The sequence below is a fragment of the Bos grunniens genome, chromosome 25, assembly GCF_055505025.1.
Source record: "Bos grunniens cultivar Pamir isolate PY7600 chromosome 25, Bosgru_T2T1.0, whole genome shotgun sequence".
In the NCBI taxonomy this organism is placed as follows: Eukaryota; Metazoa; Chordata; class Mammalia; order Artiodactyla; family Bovidae; genus Bos; species Bos grunniens.
In genome coordinates, this window is record NC_141189.1 from 21,520,204 (window position 1) to 21,540,159 (window position 19,956).

At 46.1% G+C, this 19,956-nt stretch overlaps 1 protein-coding gene across 1 annotated transcript; it reads left to right on the plus strand.

Moving 5' to 3' along the window:
• The first annotated feature begins 4,215 nt into the window (after positions 1–4,215).
• Positions 4,216–14,964, plus strand: NDUFAB1 (NADH:ubiquinone oxidoreductase subunit AB1). The gene is made up of 5 exons (XM_086375325.1): positions 4,216–4,407; positions 12,078–12,200; positions 12,928–13,015; positions 13,937–14,036; positions 14,804–14,964. The coding sequence occupies exons 1-4, from the start codon at positions 4,240–4,242 to the stop codon at positions 14,026–14,028; spliced, it is 471 nt and encodes a 156-aa protein (XP_086231451.1). The 5' UTR covers positions 4,216–4,239; the 3' UTR covers positions 14,029–14,036; positions 14,804–14,964.
• The last annotated feature ends 4,992 nt before the right edge of the window (positions 14,965–19,956 follow it).

The following is a 19,956-nucleotide window of genomic DNA, read 5'->3' on the forward strand; positions in this document are numbered from 1 at the left end:
TCTCTTTTAAAGATGCCTTTTTAGGATATATCTATGGTGGGTTTTGCTAATTTCATTACTACCCTTTAGTCAGTTCAGTTCAGTCGCTCAGTCGTGTCCGACTCTGCGACCCCCATGAACCCTTTAATACCTTTGCATAAAAGATTTCACTTTTTCTGCTATACTAATTCTGTCCTCACGGTCTCTAACCTCAAATGAGTTAATAACTTTGCAGGCACATCATGGATAATAGAGGGATTTTCATAAAGATTTAATTTACTCAGGAACCCTGAGAAACATGACACCCTAAGTTTAAGAGGAGGGAAAGAGTGCTTTTAGATCATCTGGCAACAGGCATTTGGATCTAGGACTACGAAGCCCAAAGAAGAGGCCAGGATGGATGGAGGTGGCAATTAAAGCCTCTAGAGTGAATCAATTCTGAAAACGTATATATTTAAAGGCAAGAATGGGTCAAGGACAAACCCCCCACAGGGATCAATATTTAAATAATGAGCAGAGGAATTAGGGCCATGAAGATGGCAGAAAAGGAATGGTCAGAGAGGTTGTATCTACTGGACTTCAATTAAGATGCAGTGGTGAGGTTTGTGAAGTTTCACTGGTGGGAGTAGGGGGTCAAGTATAATCTAGATTAGAGTGGATTAAAGGGTGAATAGGACAAATGAACTTACTTACAAAACAGAAATAGAGCCACAGATGTAGAAAAACTTGTGGCTACCAAGGTGGAAAGGAGGTGGGGAGGGACAAATTGGGAATACTTACTGTATATAAAATAGATAACTAATGGGGACCTACTGTATAACACAGGGAACTCTGTAGGGAACTTAGTACTCTGTAAAGTATCAAAAAGAATCTAAAAGAGTGTATATGTGTGTATATCTGATTCACTTTGCTTGACAACAGAAACTAATGCAACACTGTAAATCAACTGTACTCCAATGAAAATTAATTTAAAAAAAGAATGAATAGGAAGTGAGGAATTGAAGATTTAAAACAGTAGATTATTCCTTCAAGAATGTTGACTATGGTTGACTGTGTGGTCCACTGGCTTAAGACTCCAGGCTGCCAATGCAGGGGGCTCCTGTTCAGTCCCTGGTCAGGAAACTAGATCCCATATGCCACAACTAAAAGTTTGCATACTACACCTAAAGATTCCTCATAATGCAATGAAGATCCTGCATATGGCAACTAAGACCCAGATCAGCCAAATAAGTTTTTTTGAAGAGGTTGACTATGAATGGAAAGGGAAATGGTGATATTAGAGGTATAGTAAAGGTCACTGGAGGAGGCCTCTGGCCTTGTTTTCAGGCAGGGAGGAACTTTGGCTTTGTTTAGGGGCTCGAGAGAAAGAGCTAGAAGGGAAGGAAAGGTTGAAGATAGAGGGGAGAAGAGAGAATTGGTGGTGTAAGGTGCCAGGGGATCCAGGAGGGGATGTGACAGTACAGATGTGCTGGGCAGAGGGAGGGAGGGCTGACGGGTGGGCCGGGGGGTGATGTGTGCAGGAAGCTGACAGAGTTTATGTTCATACCCCTTTGATGGAAGTGCTCCTGAAGAGCACTGGTGCTCTCTTAAGTCTTCCCCAGCTGCTAAGGATTCGATCTCAGTAATGAACCTCTTACCTTATGGACTGTCTTGGCTGACATTTTTCTCTTTGCTGAAAGAAAAGTAGCTCTCCCAAAATATGTCATTTAAACAAGAGATGATTCTGCTATATTTAAAATGGATAACCAACAAGGACCTACTGAATAGCACATGGAACTCCGCTCAATGTTATAGGGCAGGCTGGATGGAGGGGAGTTTGGGGGAGCATGGATACATCTATGTATATGGCTGAGTCCCCTTGCTGTTCACCTGCAACCACCACAACACTGTTAATTGGCTATACCCCAGTAGAAAAGAAACAGGTAAAAAAATAAATGAGGTAATTTGTTGTGTTTGACCAAAAGAATCAAATGTAACACAGAAATACAGAGAGGTTATGGGAAGAGAGAGTCCTTTATGTGGATTTGGTAGGTATAGAGCTCTTCCCGACTGCTCCCTCTTCTGAGACCATCATAGGTCTGTCCCGTGGGTCTGCCACAGAGCACGGCCAGGAAGGCACAATCAGAGGCCGGGGTGTCACTGGTGACTTAACGCAGATCTTATTGGCCCTAGTCCTAGGACTCCAATCAGGTTCTAGGTGCCTATCAGTTTTCTGCAGAAATGAAAGACTGCTACTTGATGTGGAGCTTGGCCATTTATTCACTGACCATTCCAAAGAGGTGATACAATTGTTTAACAAGCAGTGAAGTGGTGGTGTTGAAAACAGGATGCAGGAGAAGCCTGGGGTGGACTGCTAGCACAGTCATAGGGACTGATTGGCATCACCAACAGCAGGGTGATTCCCAAGGGTTTCTTTTCCATCCTCCTGACTGATGAAAGTCTTGGCTCAAGTGTCACCTCCAAAGAGAGGCCTTCAAGGACCACCCTATCTAAAATAGCACACCTCTCATAGCCCTCACCACCGCCTTCTCTGCTTTATTGTTCTTCATTGTACTTATCACTACTTTCTGGAGGGGTTTTTTTGGGGGGAGGGTGTTATATTTTTTGTTGTTTATTGTATATCTGCCCAATCTATCTGAAAATAGATTGCCAGTCTGGTTTGCTCACTGATGTAGCCTCAACAACTAGCACATTAACAGATTATTGATATTTTCATGAATACATAAATAGAAATTACAAGGCAGTGCATTTTATTTTACTTGGATTTAATGAAAGTAATTGGAGCCATTGTTAAAGGGTTTCGATTTCCCTGCTGAAAAATATGAATGAATTAGCACTCTTCAGCTTACTCCCATGTTCCCATTTCTGTGAGCTATATAATTTACACAATGTCAAGTTTTTAAATATGTATATGATTTTTATTGTCCCACATTTATTAGTCTTAGTTATACATTTACCAGAGAAGGCAATGGCACCCCACTCTAGTACTCTTGCCTGGAAAATCCCATGGATGGAGGAGCCTGGTGGGCTGCAGTCCATGAGGTTGCTGAGTCAGATATGACTCAGCGACTTCACTTTCACTTTTCACTTTCACGCATTGGAGAAGGAAATGGCAACCCACTCCAGTGTTCTTGCCTGGAGAATCCCAGGGACGGGGAGCCTGGTGGGCTGCCGTCTATGGGGTCGCACAGAGTCGGACACGACTGAAGTGGCTTAGCAGTAGCAGTATAGCAGTATACATTTACATGACTCACGTTTTTCTTTTATGCTGAGTTTTGACCTATTCAATAAACTTAATATGGAAGAATTGGAACCATTTGGTGTCGTTTCAGGTGGCTCCATAAAGGTATAACAGTCCTTTATGTCTCCGCTCAGAAAGACTCCAGTGAGAGGCAAAGTGATAGATAAGTGATTTATTAGACTAGGACACTAGTGAGGCTTACAATCCAGCAGGTGAGAGATGCTGAACCCTGAGAACTTAGTGGGCTACAGTTTTATAGTCAAAGGGAAAAGTGGGGCTGGGTAAGAGACCACTCTCTTCCTCATTCTTGGGTAGACATAATGCTTCCATCATCAGCTCCTCCAGGTTGGGCAAGGGTTTTCTTGTCCCTACAGGGTCAAGCCAGGACTGTTAAGGCACTTTGGGAATATTTCAGATCTCAGTACAATGAGGGTCTTTACTTTGAAATGTTACCTTTCTGTAAATTATTGTTTTTCACCTGTGCAGAGAGCATGACCTAGGGGTCATTAACTTACTGAACTCAGTGGGCAGGATGTAGGTCTCACACACCCATCATTTTATTGTTTGGGGGTATGTCTCCTGCTTCTTCTGCATGGTTTTGTTGCTAGCAAGCCTGTTTGGTTTTGCAGTTAAGAAAGCCTGCTTTCTTGAGTGATCATTAACTTACAGGGGTTTACCATATTTTTCTACTTAGAATCCTCTAGTGGGATTAACTATTTAATCACCTACATTGTCCCTTTGCCCTTATCAAAATCACCGACATCAAAACTTTAACTTTCACGGAATAAGTAAAAATAAGTTCCTTTCTAGTGTCAGTGATTAGTGTTTGGGGAAAGACAATATTTACACCATTTTATCTCTTGCTCGCCCGCCCCGATGGCGCAGTGCAGCCAGGAGCCGCCAGGGGCCGCCACTGCCAGCCGCTCCCCACAGCAGCCGCTCTGTGCGTCGCTTGCGCAGAGCGCAAGGGGATACTGAACCCGAGGACGCGGCGCAGTGCATCCTGGGTCGGCATAGCCATGGCGGCTCGTGTCCTTTGCGCCTGTGTCCGCCGACTTCCCACGGCCTTCGCGCCGCTGCCCAGGCTCCCCACGCTAGCCGCGGCCCGGCCGCTCAGCACTACCCTCTTCGCCGCGGAGACCCGGACGAGGCCTGGGGCTCCGCTGCCGGCCTTGGTGCTCGCGCAGGTGACTGGTGGTGACTTTGTGGGGGGGCTTGGCTGGGGTCAGGCGTCGGGCCCACTCGGGGTGAGAGGGAGGGGCCAGGCAGCGGGGCCGCGGCTACTGTGGCTCCTGTTGGTGGGGATGACCAGGGGACACCTGCTCGCTCCCTCTCCCACTGCCTAACGGTGCTTGGTTGACCTCTGCCGGCACTCGGGTGACCTAGAGATTGTGAACAAGAGCACAGAGCTGGAGTCAGATACCCCTGGGTTCGAATGCAGGTTGCCTCTGACCAAAACTTTGGACAAACCAGGTACCGTCGCCCAGCCTCAGTCTGAATTGTAAAACTCTATCTTATGGAGTTCCAACGAGGTTTAGAGGAGATCATACTGGTAGAATGCCGAGCGCGGTGCTTGTTAAGCTCTCAAAATACTGGTCGCCGTTAGTCGTAGTGATAATGGTAAATACCGTGATAGCTTTCTAGGGAAGAACTAATGACTGGGTGCAAAGAGGAATACACGCCGCCCTACAGCCTTCTCCGCAGCAGTTCTCTCCCCAGGTTTCTCCCTGTGGCACCTTTTGCCTGTTTTGGGGTCTCCTGCAAATAAGGATAGGAAGCAAGTTTTTAAGTTTTTTTTTAACCTGATGAAACCTTTTAGAGGCTGAATTTCTCCTTATGTTAATGATTCTCAGCCTTAGTTGCACATTCAAATCACCTGGGTCACTTAAAAATAAGTATGTTTCTCGTGGGCCCCCCACCGATCTGATTTACCTCCTCTGTGATGAGGCACTAACATGTGTGCTCTGTAAGTTCCCCAGGTGACTCTGAAGTGCATCAAGGTTAAGAACTATTGTCTTAAGGGTGGATAGATTCCCAAAGTAGAGAATGCCCTTTTCAAACTCTAGGACTTCATGTAATTGTGGTTTCAGCCTCCACTAAGGTATTAGAATAAAACCTAAGAATGCCCAGGCCAAATCAGTTAGAATCTCTAGTAGTCCAGCGTGGCCATCTATTTTTAAAAGTTGTCAGTGATTCTTATGTGCAGCCACTGTCAAGATTTACTGACAGTGTAGTAGATTCATCCAAGGGGCATTGTCCTGTCAGTGAATCAAAAAGTTAAAAGTGTCACCTTGAAGTTAAAAGAGCAGTGTATATAGTTACTATTTTGTTCCTGAGACCAACTTCAGTGTCAGGCTAAAAAGCAAAGTGATAATTGCTTACTCTTGGAGCATTGCTCTTCAAACTTGATTGTGCGTTCTGATCACTTGTGTTAAAATATAGATTCGGGAAAGGGGCCTGAGAGTCTTCATTTCCAGTGGCCTTCCAGAAGATCCTGCTGCTGCTGCTTCTTGGACCATGCCTTGAATTGCAAGGTGCTCAGAGAGGTTCCCGGAGAAGGCAATGGCACCCCACTCCAGTACTCTTGTCTGGAAAATCCATGGACGGAAGAGCCTGGGTAGGCTGCAGTCCATGGGGTCGCTAAGAGTCGGACACGACTGAGTGACTTCACTTTCACTTTTTACTTTCATGCATCGGAGAAGGAAATGGCAACCCACTCCAGTGTTCTTGCTTGGAGAATCCCAGGGACGGGGAAGCCTGGTGGGCTGCCATCTATGGGGTCCCACAGAGTCGGACACGACTGAAGCGACTTAGCAGCAGCAGAGAGGTTCCACTGCCTCTGCTGGGTTTACATACACAGGAGAGCAGCCATTTTCTTTATGCTTACAGAGTGGTTTTGACTAAGTGCTCCCATTTAGCTACCTTATATCCTTTTTGGATTAAACTGGAGACTAAATACTTGTTCCTTCAAAGATACTGAGGGACTGTGTGCCAGGCCTTATGCTAGCAGTTGAGAGATACAGCTGCTGCTGCTAAGTTGCTTCAGTCGTGTCCAACTCTGTGCGACCCCATAGATGGCAGCCCACCAGGCTCCCCCGTCCCTGGGATTCTCCAGGCAAGAACACTGGAGTGGGTTGCCATTTCCTTCTCCAATGCATAAAAGTGAAAAGTGAAAGTGAAGTTGCTCAGGCGTGTCCGACTCTCTGCGACCCCATGGACTGCAGCCTACCAGGCTCCCCCGTCCCTGAGATTTTCCAGGCAAGAGTACTGGAGTGGGGTGCCATTGCCTGAGAGATACAGAGATGCATACAAAAGAAAGACATCAGTCCGTGTCTTCATTGGACACGTGGCAGCTGTGTTAACCTTGCCAGCTTAGTCCCTGTGGTGCTGTTTTCCCTAGGTGGTTTCTGACATTATTTTCCCTTGGTTCATCTCTTGTTCCACCTTGTTGGGAACTTCCTCTACCAAATCATTAAATGTTGGTAAGGTCAAGAGATCACTTACCACACATTCTCCCTCGCCAATCTCTTCACTCTCTCGGTTTCTGTTACGCTTGTATGCCAGTCACCCCAAGCATCCCCCTCCAGCCTTTGTTCATTTATCTGAACCTTTGCTCATTCTGCCTATTCTGTTTTGTTGGGTTTTCCCTCCTCGAATCCATCCACTATGCACACCCTGGAACAACTAGTTATTTATTTATATTCTAATTTTTTTCCCCTGAAGAAGGGAGCCAAAGCAGCTTTCCTGGGTATAAAAATACAACAATATAAAATAGAAGCTACCAAAAAAAAAAAAGATGTAGTGGCCTAAAATGGGACCTTAAAGTCTTGTACTTGACCCAGAGCCCTGACTAGACAGGCAGCCAGAGTACAAAGAATTTCCAAAGAGTTCTTGTGCAGGGAAAGCTCAGCTGTTCCTGGTACTGGAACCAGACTGACACGTGGTGGTGATGGACTTGGGGCTGCAGTGTGACCACGTCGTTCATTCCCAAGTCTCATATCTCTACCCTCATTGGCTCAAGGATTGAATGACAACTTCTGTTGCTGAAGCAACCTACAAATACCTGTCATGGCCCTTGCCACATTTTTATTATAATTGAAATGATCTGTTTGGATTAGTCTTTTCTATTAGACCATAGGCTTCTCCAAGGGTAGATGTCTTACTTATCTTTGTGGATCCAGCCTGCTGCACCGTGCTTGGCACATAAGGTAATGCTCAAAGGCTGAGCCAGGCAGGTAATAGGTAAAGGCAAGGCATTGCCATTTGAGGACAGGTGTGTGTACAGTGCAGAAGAGTGGATTGATGAAAACCCCAGTGAGCATGGCCCCGAAGGCAGCAGTTCTCATGCAGTGGGGCACATGTAATGGCACATGCAGAGGCCGGGATGAGCCCAGCACTTCCTTACTGTTGACCTTCAGGTGCCTGTGAAAGGGAGAGACCTAAGTTGAGGTGGGAAGACAGGTATATTGAAGGGTGCTGTATGGGTGCTCATTCACCCACTGAGGAATGTGGATGTTCTCTGTCTGGGTCACAGGGAGTAAAGATTAGTGCAGTTTGTTGAAGGAACATTTGAGACCTTTCCTCCCACTTAACTGGGTGACCCAGTAAACATGATGGTGAGAGCATGGGAAGAGTGGAGGCTGGCTCTGAGGTTTCTGGCTAGAGCCCCAGGGGCGGAGAAGGAACAGAGGTCTGCAATCAGGTGTTTTGGAGGCAGGTAAGGAATTTATAACCAAACTGAGGGTGGGGTGTCTGCTACCTGGGTAGAGCCATCCAGGGGGTAATTTGCAGAGATGGTCTTTAAAGCCACCTGGGTTCCTCTGAGTTCCCCTCAGAGATGGACCCAGTTCAGGGTAAGACGGATATTAATAGAAACTACTCAGGTTTATTCCTGCTGGTTCACAGGGTGGGGTCCTCATTCTTTTCCTGCAGACAGTGGCTTCTCTGTTGTCTGAGGAAGGTGATTTTGCTGCATATAATTGTTAAGTGGAGACCTTGGGGAAGAGTAATTAACACCAGAAACAATGTTGGCCATTGGGGACACTTTTCAGAAGTGCTTGTCCACTCTGTATCTGTTTTTAATGGCTGAGATCCAGCAGAAAGGAGGCAGTAAGACCCTTCAGAAGGCCATTCTGGGAGACCTGGGACAAGATACCTAACCGTTTTGTCTCAATTTTCTCACCTGTAAAACAGAGTTATTATTAGCTCTAAAGGAGATGACATATGTAAAGTGCTATTGGCAGTACTGTAACCTGATAGGAAATCAGTAAAGAGACTAGAAAGCAGGGCAAGAAAGGGAAGGAGTCAGTCAAGTACTTGGGGCTGCACTATTGCCTCCCTCTCAAACTGGCAGGTCACTGCCATCCTGAGCCTACTAGACAGCCCTAAATAACACTTAACTCTGTATGTGCCAGGCAGTGTTCTAAGCCCTCTACGTTTCATTATCTCCTTGATGCCTCAACAGTCCTGTGAACTTGGGTACTATTGTTTCAGTTCACTTCAGTTGCTCAGTCGTGTCGGACTCTCTGCAACCCCATAAACCGCAACACGCCAGGCCTCCGTGTCCATCACCAACTCCCGGAGTCTACCCAAACTCATGTCCATTGAGTCGGTGATGCCATCCAACAATTAGAACTGGACATGGAACAGCAGACAGGTTCCAAATAGGAAAAGGAGTACGTCAAGGCTGTATATTGTCACCCTGCTTATTTAACTTATATGCAGAGTACATCATGAGAAACGCTGGGCAGGAGAAGCACAAGCTGGAATCAAGATTGCCGGGAGAAATATCAATAACCTCAGATATGCAGATGACACCACCCTTATGGCAGAAAGTGAAGAGGAACTCAAAAGCCTCTTGATGAAAGTGAAAGTGGAGAGTGAAAAAGTTGGCTTAAAGCTCAACATTCAGAAAACGAAGATCATGGCATCCGGTCCCATCACTTCATGGGAAGTAGGTGGGGAAACAGTGGAAGCAGTGTCAGACTATTTTTTGGGCTCCAAAATCACTACAGATGGTGATTGCAGCCATGAAATTAAAAGATGCTTATTCCTCGGAAGGAAAGTTATGACCAACCTAGATAGCATATTCAAAAGCAGAGACATTACTTTGCCAACAAAGGTCTGTCTAGTCAAGGCTATGGTTTTTCCTGTGGTCATGTATGGATCTGAGAGTTGGACTGTGAAGAAAGCTGAGCGCCGAAGAATTGATGCTTCTGAACTGTGGTGTTGGGGAAGACTCTTGAGAGTCCCTTGGACTGCAAGGAGATCCAACCAGTCCATCCTAAAGGAGATCAGCTCTGGGATTTCTTTGGAAGGATTGATGCTAAAGCTGAAACTCCAATACTTTGGCCACCTCATCTGAAGAGTTGACTCACTGGAGAAGACTGATGCTGGGAGGGATTGGGGGCAGGAGGAGAAGGGGACGACAGAGGATGAGATGGCTAGATGGCATCACCGACTTGATGGACATGAGTTTGAGTGAACTCCGGGAGTTGGTGATGGACAGGGAGGCCTGGCATGCTGAGATTCATGGGGTCGCAAAGAGTCAGACATGACTGAGCGACTGAAGTGAACTGAACTGAATTACAGGGAACCCACCTGGCCCCTGCAGGCAGTTGCCAGTGCTGCTAGGGTTGATGCTGACACCTAGTGGACCACTTGGGTAGTTGCATGTGAATGTTCCCTCACCAGCCTCTTCCCTTGGGCGCCGTGCTTGTCAGCGTCCCATCTCTCACCCTTCCCCAGCGGTAAGTCCCCTCATACCACTTCTTGCTGTGCTGCACACAGACGAGGCCTCTGTTAGATCCTCCCACCTCAGATTTCTTTTCTGTCATTACCAGTATTAACTCATGTCTTCTCCCTCTTTCTCTTTAGTCCTTTTTGCTTCTTCCCTTTTGTTTGTGACTTTTCTTGGTCATTGTTGATAAGTTGGCCTGTGGCATCCCCAGATCAGAGGTCTCCTTAATCTAATATGCTGTAATCAGAAAGGAAAGGGGACCATAAATGGATACAAAAAGAACAAGAGCTCTGATCTCTTTAGCTTGCTGATTAAACCTGATTTCAATACTTGATTTTACTTTTTTTGCAAGATAAATGTTTCTTAAACAGATGTGTACTGATTTGGTTAATTGGCAGTTTGTTTTCTAATCATTTATTTTTATGGTTGTGCTGGGTCTTCATTGCTGCGAGGGCTTTTCTTTAGTTGCAAAGAGCAGGGACTGCTCTTTAGTTGCAGTGCGTGGGCTTGTCATTGCAGTGATTTCTCTCGCTGCTCTAGGGCACTCGGGCGTCAGTAATTCTGGCACATGGGCTCAGTAAGTGTGGCTCCCCGGCTCTAGAGCATAGGCTCAATAGTTGAGGCACACAGGCTTAGTTGCTCGGCGCATGTGGGATCCTCCCACATTGGGACTCAAACTGATGTCTCCTGCACTGGCAGGCGGATTCTTTACCACTGAGCCACCAGGGAAGCTCCAGCAGTTTTTTAAAATACATTAATTTTGTTTTGGTTGCACTGGGTCTGTACTGCTCTGCACAGGCTTCTGGTTGTGGCAGGCAGGGGCTGTTCTCTAATTGAAATGCATTCTCACTGAAGTGGCTTCTTATTGCAGAGCACAAGCTCTAGGGCAAGGGCTCAGTAATTGTGGCACACAGGCTTAGTTGCCCTCAGGCATGTGGGATCTTCCTGGACCAGGAATCGAATCTGTGTCCCCTGCACTGGCAGGTGGATTCTTAACCACTGGGCCACCAGAGAAGTCCTGGCCGTGTTGTTTGGTTTTGGGTTTTGTTTGTTTTAACAATTTTTCATAGACCTTTGTGACTGGAGGACCTTAATCCCAAAAAGGAAACCCACTTCCCATGGGTTTCTATCCCCTAAGAACTCCAAACTGCAGACTAAAATCAACTTCAGAAGGTGAACACACTAGTTGAGGTTAAAGACTTCTGTGGTACAAACTGCCAGACAGCTGTCTCATTTTCCCCTCTTGTGCCCCATGCCTTCTGTGGCCTTAAGTCTGCTGATCTGTGACTTGGACTCCCTTTCACATTCTGTGAAGGGATCCAGTCAAGACCCTCATTCCTAGTTGAATTCCAAGTGGGCTAAGATCAGAAATTTGAGATATTACACAATGATGGCAAAGATCAGAATGTCTCATTATTTAGTGGGTGGCAACAAGGCAAGCCCACTTGGAAGGGAAACAGATTGGAAACGAATGCCTGCGAACTCATCATCCTCTTGTTTGGGTTCACAGCTGGCTTCATTTGTCTTGGCTAAAGTCTATAATTACCACCAGGGCCAAATTAGACCCTTCTGGTGTGTGATTCTCAGTGTCAGTTCACCCTGACAGCTCTTTGGAGGAGTTATTTTGCCTTGGGTATTAAAAGGGTAGTGGTCTGCTTGAGATGCGAGAAGCCTTAAGGTCCTCTGTAGACTCCAGATGATTTTAGTGGCAGTTTCGCTGAGTGGGACAAATGTCCCAAAGCCTGGAGGCCGACCAGAGGAGAGAAGAGTGCCTGTCCTGACTCAGAGAAAGGAGATCTTTTTTTCGGCCACACCTTGTGGCACGTGGTATCCTAGTTCCCTGACCCGGGATGGAACTCGAGCACCTTGCATTGGAAACGTGGAGTTCGAACCAGTGAACTGCCAGGGAAGCCCCAAGAAATCCATTTTTATGCTGTTGAACTGCTATGGCTTCTGACTCTACCCTGCATTAGGCCTCTGTGTCCTGGCGGCCACAGTGAGCCTCCCTGGAGGTGGATTTGCGGCCCTGTGAAAGCTCTGTGAAAGACATCTGTAGCCAGTGCCTTCTCTGAGGCATTTTGGGCTCCACAGCAGCGCTTCCCTTATCCCTTGCTCTAGGTTCCAGGCAGAGTTACACAGCTGTGCCGCCAGTATAGCGATGCACCACCTTTGACATTGGAGGGAATCAAGGACCGTGTTCTTTACGTCTTGAAACTCTATGACAAGATTGACCCAGAAAAGGTAATTGATGTGGTTTAAATGGTTTTTCTTTAAATGTGTATTTAATCACATGGTAAAATATCCCAAGTGTCTAAAGCAAAAATCGCTCCCAGGAACCCTATTCTCCTTCTGGGAGGTGCCAGCTGACCTGGCTTCTTGAGTGTGTTTCTGGAGACTTCTCAGTGCACGTGGAAGGGCATATATACACAGGTACCTGTATTTATATTACACGTACTGTGTGATCTGTTACTGCCCACGGTCTAAAAAAACACAACTGATCATATACTGTGAAAACTGTCTGAAGGATTCTTCTAGTGGTAGTGAGGTCTGAAGTAAAGACACGGTGATAACAGACACTGCGTGCCGTTCCTGAGGGAGCAGGACGTCACTTCTAAGGTGTGGTGTCTTGGCAGTAAGGCAGCAAGGAAAAACAGACTCTCAGATGTCATTCAGAACAGTGATCAAAGATCATTGTAAAATGTACAAAGTCAGTTCATCATTAGCTTTATATATATTGCTATTTCAAAATTAAGGTTGAATGAGTTAACATATAAAGCACACCAAGTGTGTGTTGCCACAGGTTAAAAGTATAATATTATTGTTATGGCTCTTGATATTTAAAATATGACCTCTTTATATTAAAAAAAAAAAAACTTCTTTGTAATGATTGACATTTCACCATTCAGTTATTTTAAGAAGCAAGTGTTCTCACAGACTGAATTTTGCATTTGGTGTTCTTTTCTTGCAGCTTTCAGTAAATTCCCATTTTATGAAAGACCTGGGCTTAGACAGTTTGGACCAAGTGGAGATTATCATGGCCATGGAGGACGAATTTGGTAATGCACAGGCTGGGTCTTGGTTCTTGATTTAGGTGGATTAAATGCAGAGAAATGCTGGGAGTCTGATGGGGATTTGCAATTGTAGTGCGCTACCCCCCACCTCTACCTACTTACTATCGGATGAAGTAAACGTCAGGGACAGTGTACTTAATATTTGGGAAGCAGGTCTGCAGAGCGCCCAGTGCAGTACCAAGGGCTCAGTGACGAGAAGAGGCCTGGGGGAGCATGGCCCTGAGATTCTTGGGGTGGGGCTCTTAGATGAAGGGCATAGCCTTCACCTGATGGCTGAGAACACCTTGGAGCACCCTCCCCACCAGTGAGCTAGACCTAAATGTCCATGTCTAGAAAAGTGCTAGGTGTGCCTAGGTTAGGATGTGTGCCTGTACACACACCCATACCACGTCTTGGTTTCCTGCAGCGCTTTCCATGCACGTTCCCAAGTTATCCTTGTCTGGGATGGTTAGTTATACAAATGAGACTGTTACACGGTTCCACAGCTTCATTTAGGGGATGAACTGCCTGAATGGAAGCCAAGGGACTTGTATGCCATCCCACAGAGCAGAACTTAATTACAGTTCCTCAGAGATCATCCTAACTAGAGGGGTGGTACCGGTTAGGGCTGCGGGGTTTCTTTTTGGGGTAATGAAAATATTCTAGAATTAGATAATGGTGATGGTGCACAACCTTGTGAATATACTAAAAACCATTAAGTGTTGCACTTGAAATGGGAGAATTTTTCTAGTATGCAAATTATGTCTAAAAAATATATCATCTGGTACATAACAGGCTCACAAATGGGATTCAAGATTGCTGGAAATTTTTGATGTTCTTATGCATGTTGTTGAAGGGATAGATGCTTTCAGTTCTAAAGGATTTGCTTTTTCTACACTCATGCATTGTCGTAAATTTCACTTTCAGGGTTTGAAATTCCTGATATAGATGCGGAGAAGTTAATGTGTCCACAAGAAATTGTAGATTACATTGCAGATAAGAAGGATGTATATGAATAAAATATCAGGTAAATAATTTGGCTTATTGTTCTCCCATAGAATTAATCTCTCCATGGTTCTTCGATAAAAGCTTAGGAAGAAATGGAAAAATGGAAGTGCTTGACGAGATTTTCAGTAGTTACAAAATGCAGGTACCTCTGGTTATCTGCCGCTCCGAGGAGAGACCAAGCCTGGTGATCATCTTTCTCCTCCAGAGGGATGGACAGCAGTTCATTCCTAGACAGGACTCTGACTGTCAGCCCTCCTCATAAAAGCAGACTTGTACGAAAAAACTGAGCAAGGTCACCCCGAAGCGGAGACCTTTGCCTCCCTCAGTTACCCCGCCCCCACCAGGGCCTGTCCAGCCTGCTGTCCAGGAAGCTGAGATGGCCTGGCTCCTCAGTAGGCAGGAGAGGCCTTCCGGGTAGGAGCATGAAGTCCGGCGACAGACGCCTGGGCTGACCCAGCACTGCTGCGCCCTGTGAGCCTGGGATCTTGGGCAGATGGCGTATGCTCGGTAGCCTCAGTTTCCTCATATGTAAAATGGGGGTGTGACCTGGGGCTTTCGTGAAGGTAGAATGGCGTAGTGCGTGAGTCATCTAATACAGTGCCAGAAGGAAAGAAGCCTCTTAATATTAGCTGCTGTTCTTTAGGCTGTAGGAGAAGTGATCAGACTTTAAAAATAAAACATTGTATTTGTGTCTAAAACTTTACCCTGGATTTAGCACCTCAGAGATTATCACTTAAAGTTAGTAACACCAGAGAGAAGCACTGAGTTTGCTTTGTCTTTTGCCAGACCCCTTTTCCTCAGAGAGAAGGCTCAGAAGATGCTGGCGAGTGTCTGGCGGTGAGAACACATTTCTGCATCATTGCTGACTTTGCGAGTAATTCTGTTTAGACTTGTATTTAAATTGTCTTAAGTGTTTTTGCCCTTTGAAAATAAATCTGTAAAACCAAGATCTTTCTCAGTCTTCAGTTTTTTATGTCTAAAGTTTTTATGTCTAGAGTGCTTTCTTTAAATAGATTGACATTGCTTAGCATTTTTAGTCTGTCATTGGTATTCATGGATACCAGAAATACAACTTTTTCAGCAGAGTGCTTGAATTAAGTTTCTCTCTGACCACCTTCAGTATGAGGAATGAATTAGTGATAAAAGGATGTTTTGCCTCAAAATACTTGGTGCCCCCGTTAGTTTACTGATTATTCCTCATATCAGCTGACCCCAGTGTATGGGACTAATTTTTCATCCCTGTCCTAAGGATCCATTTCTGAATTAATGGCATTTAGTAATTTTGGTAATTTAGGAATTTGGGGAAGATAAAAGGTTCTCTTTCCTCCTGGGTTACTTTGACTTTGTGTCTGGTTTTCATACATCAGTAACAACCCTGTTCCTTTTATTCCTAGCACTGTGTTAGGTCTTTGGAGTTGATGTAGGCAACTGCCCAGCTCTTGGAGATTTAACTTGAGAGACCTATCCTAAAATACTTGCTTTACTTTTAGCGGAACTTCTAGTATGCAGGAGGAAGGAGATCAAAGTCTTGTAGGAAGTAGCATCATTGCAGAGGTGCAGGGACTGGCTGTGTGATCCTCAGCCGGCAGAGAATCTCATGGCTGAGGGATGAGGTGACAGGACTCTGCAGTCTGGCGTGGGGTTTCGGCCACACACCTGCTTCTCCTGGAGGTACCCAGTGTTGCCAGTTCCTTCTGTGTCACTTTAGAACTACTGTAGACAAGAAAGCAGTCACATTCCCTCCTTTTTAAGTAAACAGGAAGCATTCATTGCTGTGCTGCATTTTTTTTTTAACACTTAAGATATTCTTGGAAAACTGCGAAATTGGAACATAAGGGACTGCTTCATTCTTTTTCCCAACTGCAGTTATTCAACAAATAGTTTGAGTGCTTATTAGGCACTAGAGATCCAACAGGCAAAAAAACAGGCTGCACAGGACTCCTGAGTGGAACGTACCTTAATATCTGAGGTAAATGTCCTGGCTGTTTTATTTCCCACAGCAGCTACACATTTTGCCAAAAATTGCAAATGTGTTTGCTGCTGCCTAAAATCCTGAAGTCGGCAGTACTGCCACTAAAGAGACTGCTAAAATCTTAACCACATAACCTGCCGTGACATGGCCCACTCATAACCGTTCTGTGGTGGTTCTGAGTCTTAAAGGAGCCAGAATGGGGGTTGGGGGGAACAACTACACATTATTTGGTGATAGTGGTTTTTAGAATCTGGGTGCATGTTCAAACAGCAAAGGCCTTTCTGGTCTAAAAACTTGCTGTAAAATTCTTTGAGAAGCCGGGGTGCCCCTATACATAGGCAGCAAACTGGCCAAATACAGCATTCCAAGGTGTGTCTGCTGCAGGCAGGTCCCTTTGGGAAAGGGTGGCTGGGAGGCCTGTCACAACCTGCGTCTGGGCCCAGTGCTGTTCTGTCTCCCCCAGACAGCCAGGGCACTCACGCATCCGACGTAACTACGGTGTGCCAGCCATTGCGGAGCACTCCTCCAGGCGGGGCCTTGGGTCACCAGGGTAAAGTCTGCTCACAGGAAGCTCACCATCTGGTAGAGCAGACCGTGAAGATCCACGTGATGTTTCATATTCGGCATCACCAGTGACACCAAGCACTGACTGAGCTGCTCCTGAAGTCATGAGAGGACACGTCACCTTTGTGGTATTCTTCATCGAACTGATCATGAAACAAATCCAGAAGGTGGGACTTTAAAAAAAAGTGACGTGGAACAAAAAGGACAGGGTAACTAAATCAAAGGAGACCAGAGACATGTTAATTTCATGGGAAATGTGAACCTTGAAAGGTTTGGGGAAAAAAGCAGGACATTTCGAGGACAACTGGACTCTACATAGGTGATAAAACAATGTTAAATTTCTTACATATAATCAGTATTGTGTAGTAAACTAACCTTATGCTCGGGAGAACTTAGAAGTGAAGCAGCAAGATGCCTGCAGGTGACTTTATTTATCTGGCTGCTCCGGGTGTTAGTTGTGGCGTGTGGGATGTAGTTCCCTGATCAGGTATTGAACCTGGGCCCCCGGCATTGGGAGCTTGAAGTCTTAGCCACTGGACCACCAGGTAAAAGTCCCTGCAGGTAACTTTTGAATGCTTCAGGAAAAAGAAACAAGAAACGCTAGTACAGTGTCAACAGATGGTGACTAGGTGACAGCCCGTCAACTATCCTGTTTGAAATCTGTTAAGAAGACAACATGATAGGGTGTAACCAAGTATATGGACGGCATTCAGCTGGATGTCCCACAGTGGGATCGGTTCAATGGGAACAACTTTACACAGTGAAAAATTGGTATTTTATTTGAAAAGTGAAAGTGAGTCATAAAAAAAAAAAGTCACTCAGTCCTGTCCGACTCTGCAACCCCATGGACTATACAGTCCATGGAATTCTCCAGGCCAGAATACTGGAGTGGGTAGCCTTTCCCTTACTCCAGGGGATCTTCCCAACCCAGGGATCGAACCCGGGCCTCCCACATTGCTGGCGGATTCTTTCCACAGAACAGACTATAAACAGCGGGATTCTATTTCCATACGACACATACCAAAATGCTCGATTACATGTGGTAGAAATACCTTGGCTTATTTTTGTTTATATTTTCTAAATATAAACACATTTTGTGGAAAAAGTAAGACATCTGTGAAAACTGGGAGTAGTTCATTAGGAGCCGAGGCTTGGGAAAGGAATTCTCAAGCAGTGAAGCCTGGGCTGTATTCCTAAGGCTCCGCGGGGGTCAGCCCCATGGCATGGGCAGGAGCCACGGCAGCACCACGTGAGCACAGGAGGTGAATGCCATTGGTTCAGGCAGGGGTTATGACTGGAGGGTGAAATCCTGGGTTGGCCTGTGGTTAAAGCTGTGGCTGGGATCAGGTCATGAAGCAGGGCCTCCCTTGTCTGGTAAGGAACTTGTAGGCAGTAGGCACAGGATTTCCCAGAGCAGAAGCAGTCAGCCATACTTGAGCTCAGTGGTTGGCAGCTGGCTGTGCAAAGGGTAAACTGAAGGGGACGAAAGTGCTGGGTACCAGAAGAACCCAAGAGAAAGATGCAGATTTGCAGGTTGGGATAAAGAGAAGAGGGACTGCAAAAATACTCCGGGGATAAAAATAGCAGGTGGTCAGATGACAGAGGAAGTGAGAGTCTAGGGTATCTCTCAAGTTCGTGGCTTAGGGCTACTGGTCCTGGGTGAACTGCTGTCTATAAGGGAAGAGAGGAGGGTCAGACTGAAGAGGGATACAGGGGCTTCCCTGGTGGCCCAGCCAGTTAAGACTCCATGCTTCCATTGCACCGGGATGCGGGTTCAGTCCCTGATCAGGGAACTAAGATCTGGCATGCCACGTGGAGTGGCCAAAAAGGAAAAGGAAGAGGGATATCGTTTTAGTTTGGGATGTTGGATTTGCTTGTGGGATACCCAAACAGATGACAGATGATGATGATCTAGAACTCTAGGCTGGAATATGTTTGTGAGGTGCTTCCTCTGGACCTGTTTCCTCCTGCTTTGAAGTTCCTCTGTGGATACCCCAGCTCTGATAAGGGATTTACGTGGGAATGACCAACCCTTTGCTCATGGGATGGCCTCTTGGTGCTTAAGCCTAAAGTGAACTCTGCTTCCTTCAGGGGTAGAACACAGGTGGGGTGGAGAGCTAGAAGAACTACGTGAGACTTAACCTACCATTTGAGATTTCTCTATCAAGCCCATGTACTATTTACTGTCTCGATTTTTTAAATGGTGGCTAAGCAATAAATATCAAAGTTCAAAGTTTAAAAAACAACTCACAAACATATGTTAGTACCCTTAAGATAAATAAACCGGGGAGAAAAAAGAAAAAAAATATGAAAGCAAAACAAAGTAGCCAAGCTCTTTCCTAAGTTCTCAACAATAAGACCAGCATCTCGGAGCAGACTCTGGGGTCAGGCACATCTGGATTCTGAATCACAGCCTCGGTCTGTGACAGGCATGTGACCTTGGCTAGGTCTCTTCTCAAAGTTTCCTCCGATGGGTAAGGGGCTGACAAGAGGTGATGGAGTGATGACAATGGAACGCACATACTTTTATCTGTCCCAGTGTCTGGCAGTGGACAGACTCAATGCAAGAGCTGATGTTAAACAATGTGCCTCCCTGGAGAGAGGGTTCAGGAGCACCCATTCTTCCCCGAGGCTGGAGCCCTGCAGAAGGTCCTTTCCCAGTAACTGGCCTGGCGCAGAGCATGAGGTCCAAAGCCTGCCGGGTGGCTGCCACAGCTGCGGTCTTCTACAGTCTGGAGTGCTGGAGTGTTCATCTGAAAGCCCCAGACTCACAGCTGAAGTCACCGGGAACAACACGTCTCGGATGCTAAGGTTATTGTGCCTGTGTGTTTTGTGGAGGGCAGGGTAACACGCCAGTAAGAGCCCTGTCTGGTATTTCTACTCTGGAATTCCTGGGCAAGAAAACACTTCTCTTTCCCTCGGGCTTGCATCTGCTCGAAGCTGAGTCAACAGAGAACAAAGTAGAGCTGAGAGCTGGAGGGTCAGGCGCCCGATGTGAATTGGGTGCCCACACAGGCCTAGGTCTGACACTGGACTTTCTGGTTACAATCCCCTTGCGTAATTCACATGAACTGGGTTTGTCACCAATAACTGAGTCCTCAGTCGTGGATCCCTGCAGTCATCAAGTCTCACATGTGGGAGGGAGGGCAGAGAACAAGGTGACTCTGCCAGGTGGGTGCCTGTTCCCCGACCACCTCCAGAACCACAGCTCCAGAAGCCTTGGTAACAGGGTTAACACTCAAGACAGGAAGAGAAGAGAGCAGGGGGTCAGGATACAAATGATGATTAGAGACACACGGAGGGGAGGTTTCTTTAAAGGGAGAGCAAGGCTAGCAATGACAAAGTTAAAAGGATATTTTTAAAAAAATACAGGACTCAGAAACATTAAGAATTACTGATTGGG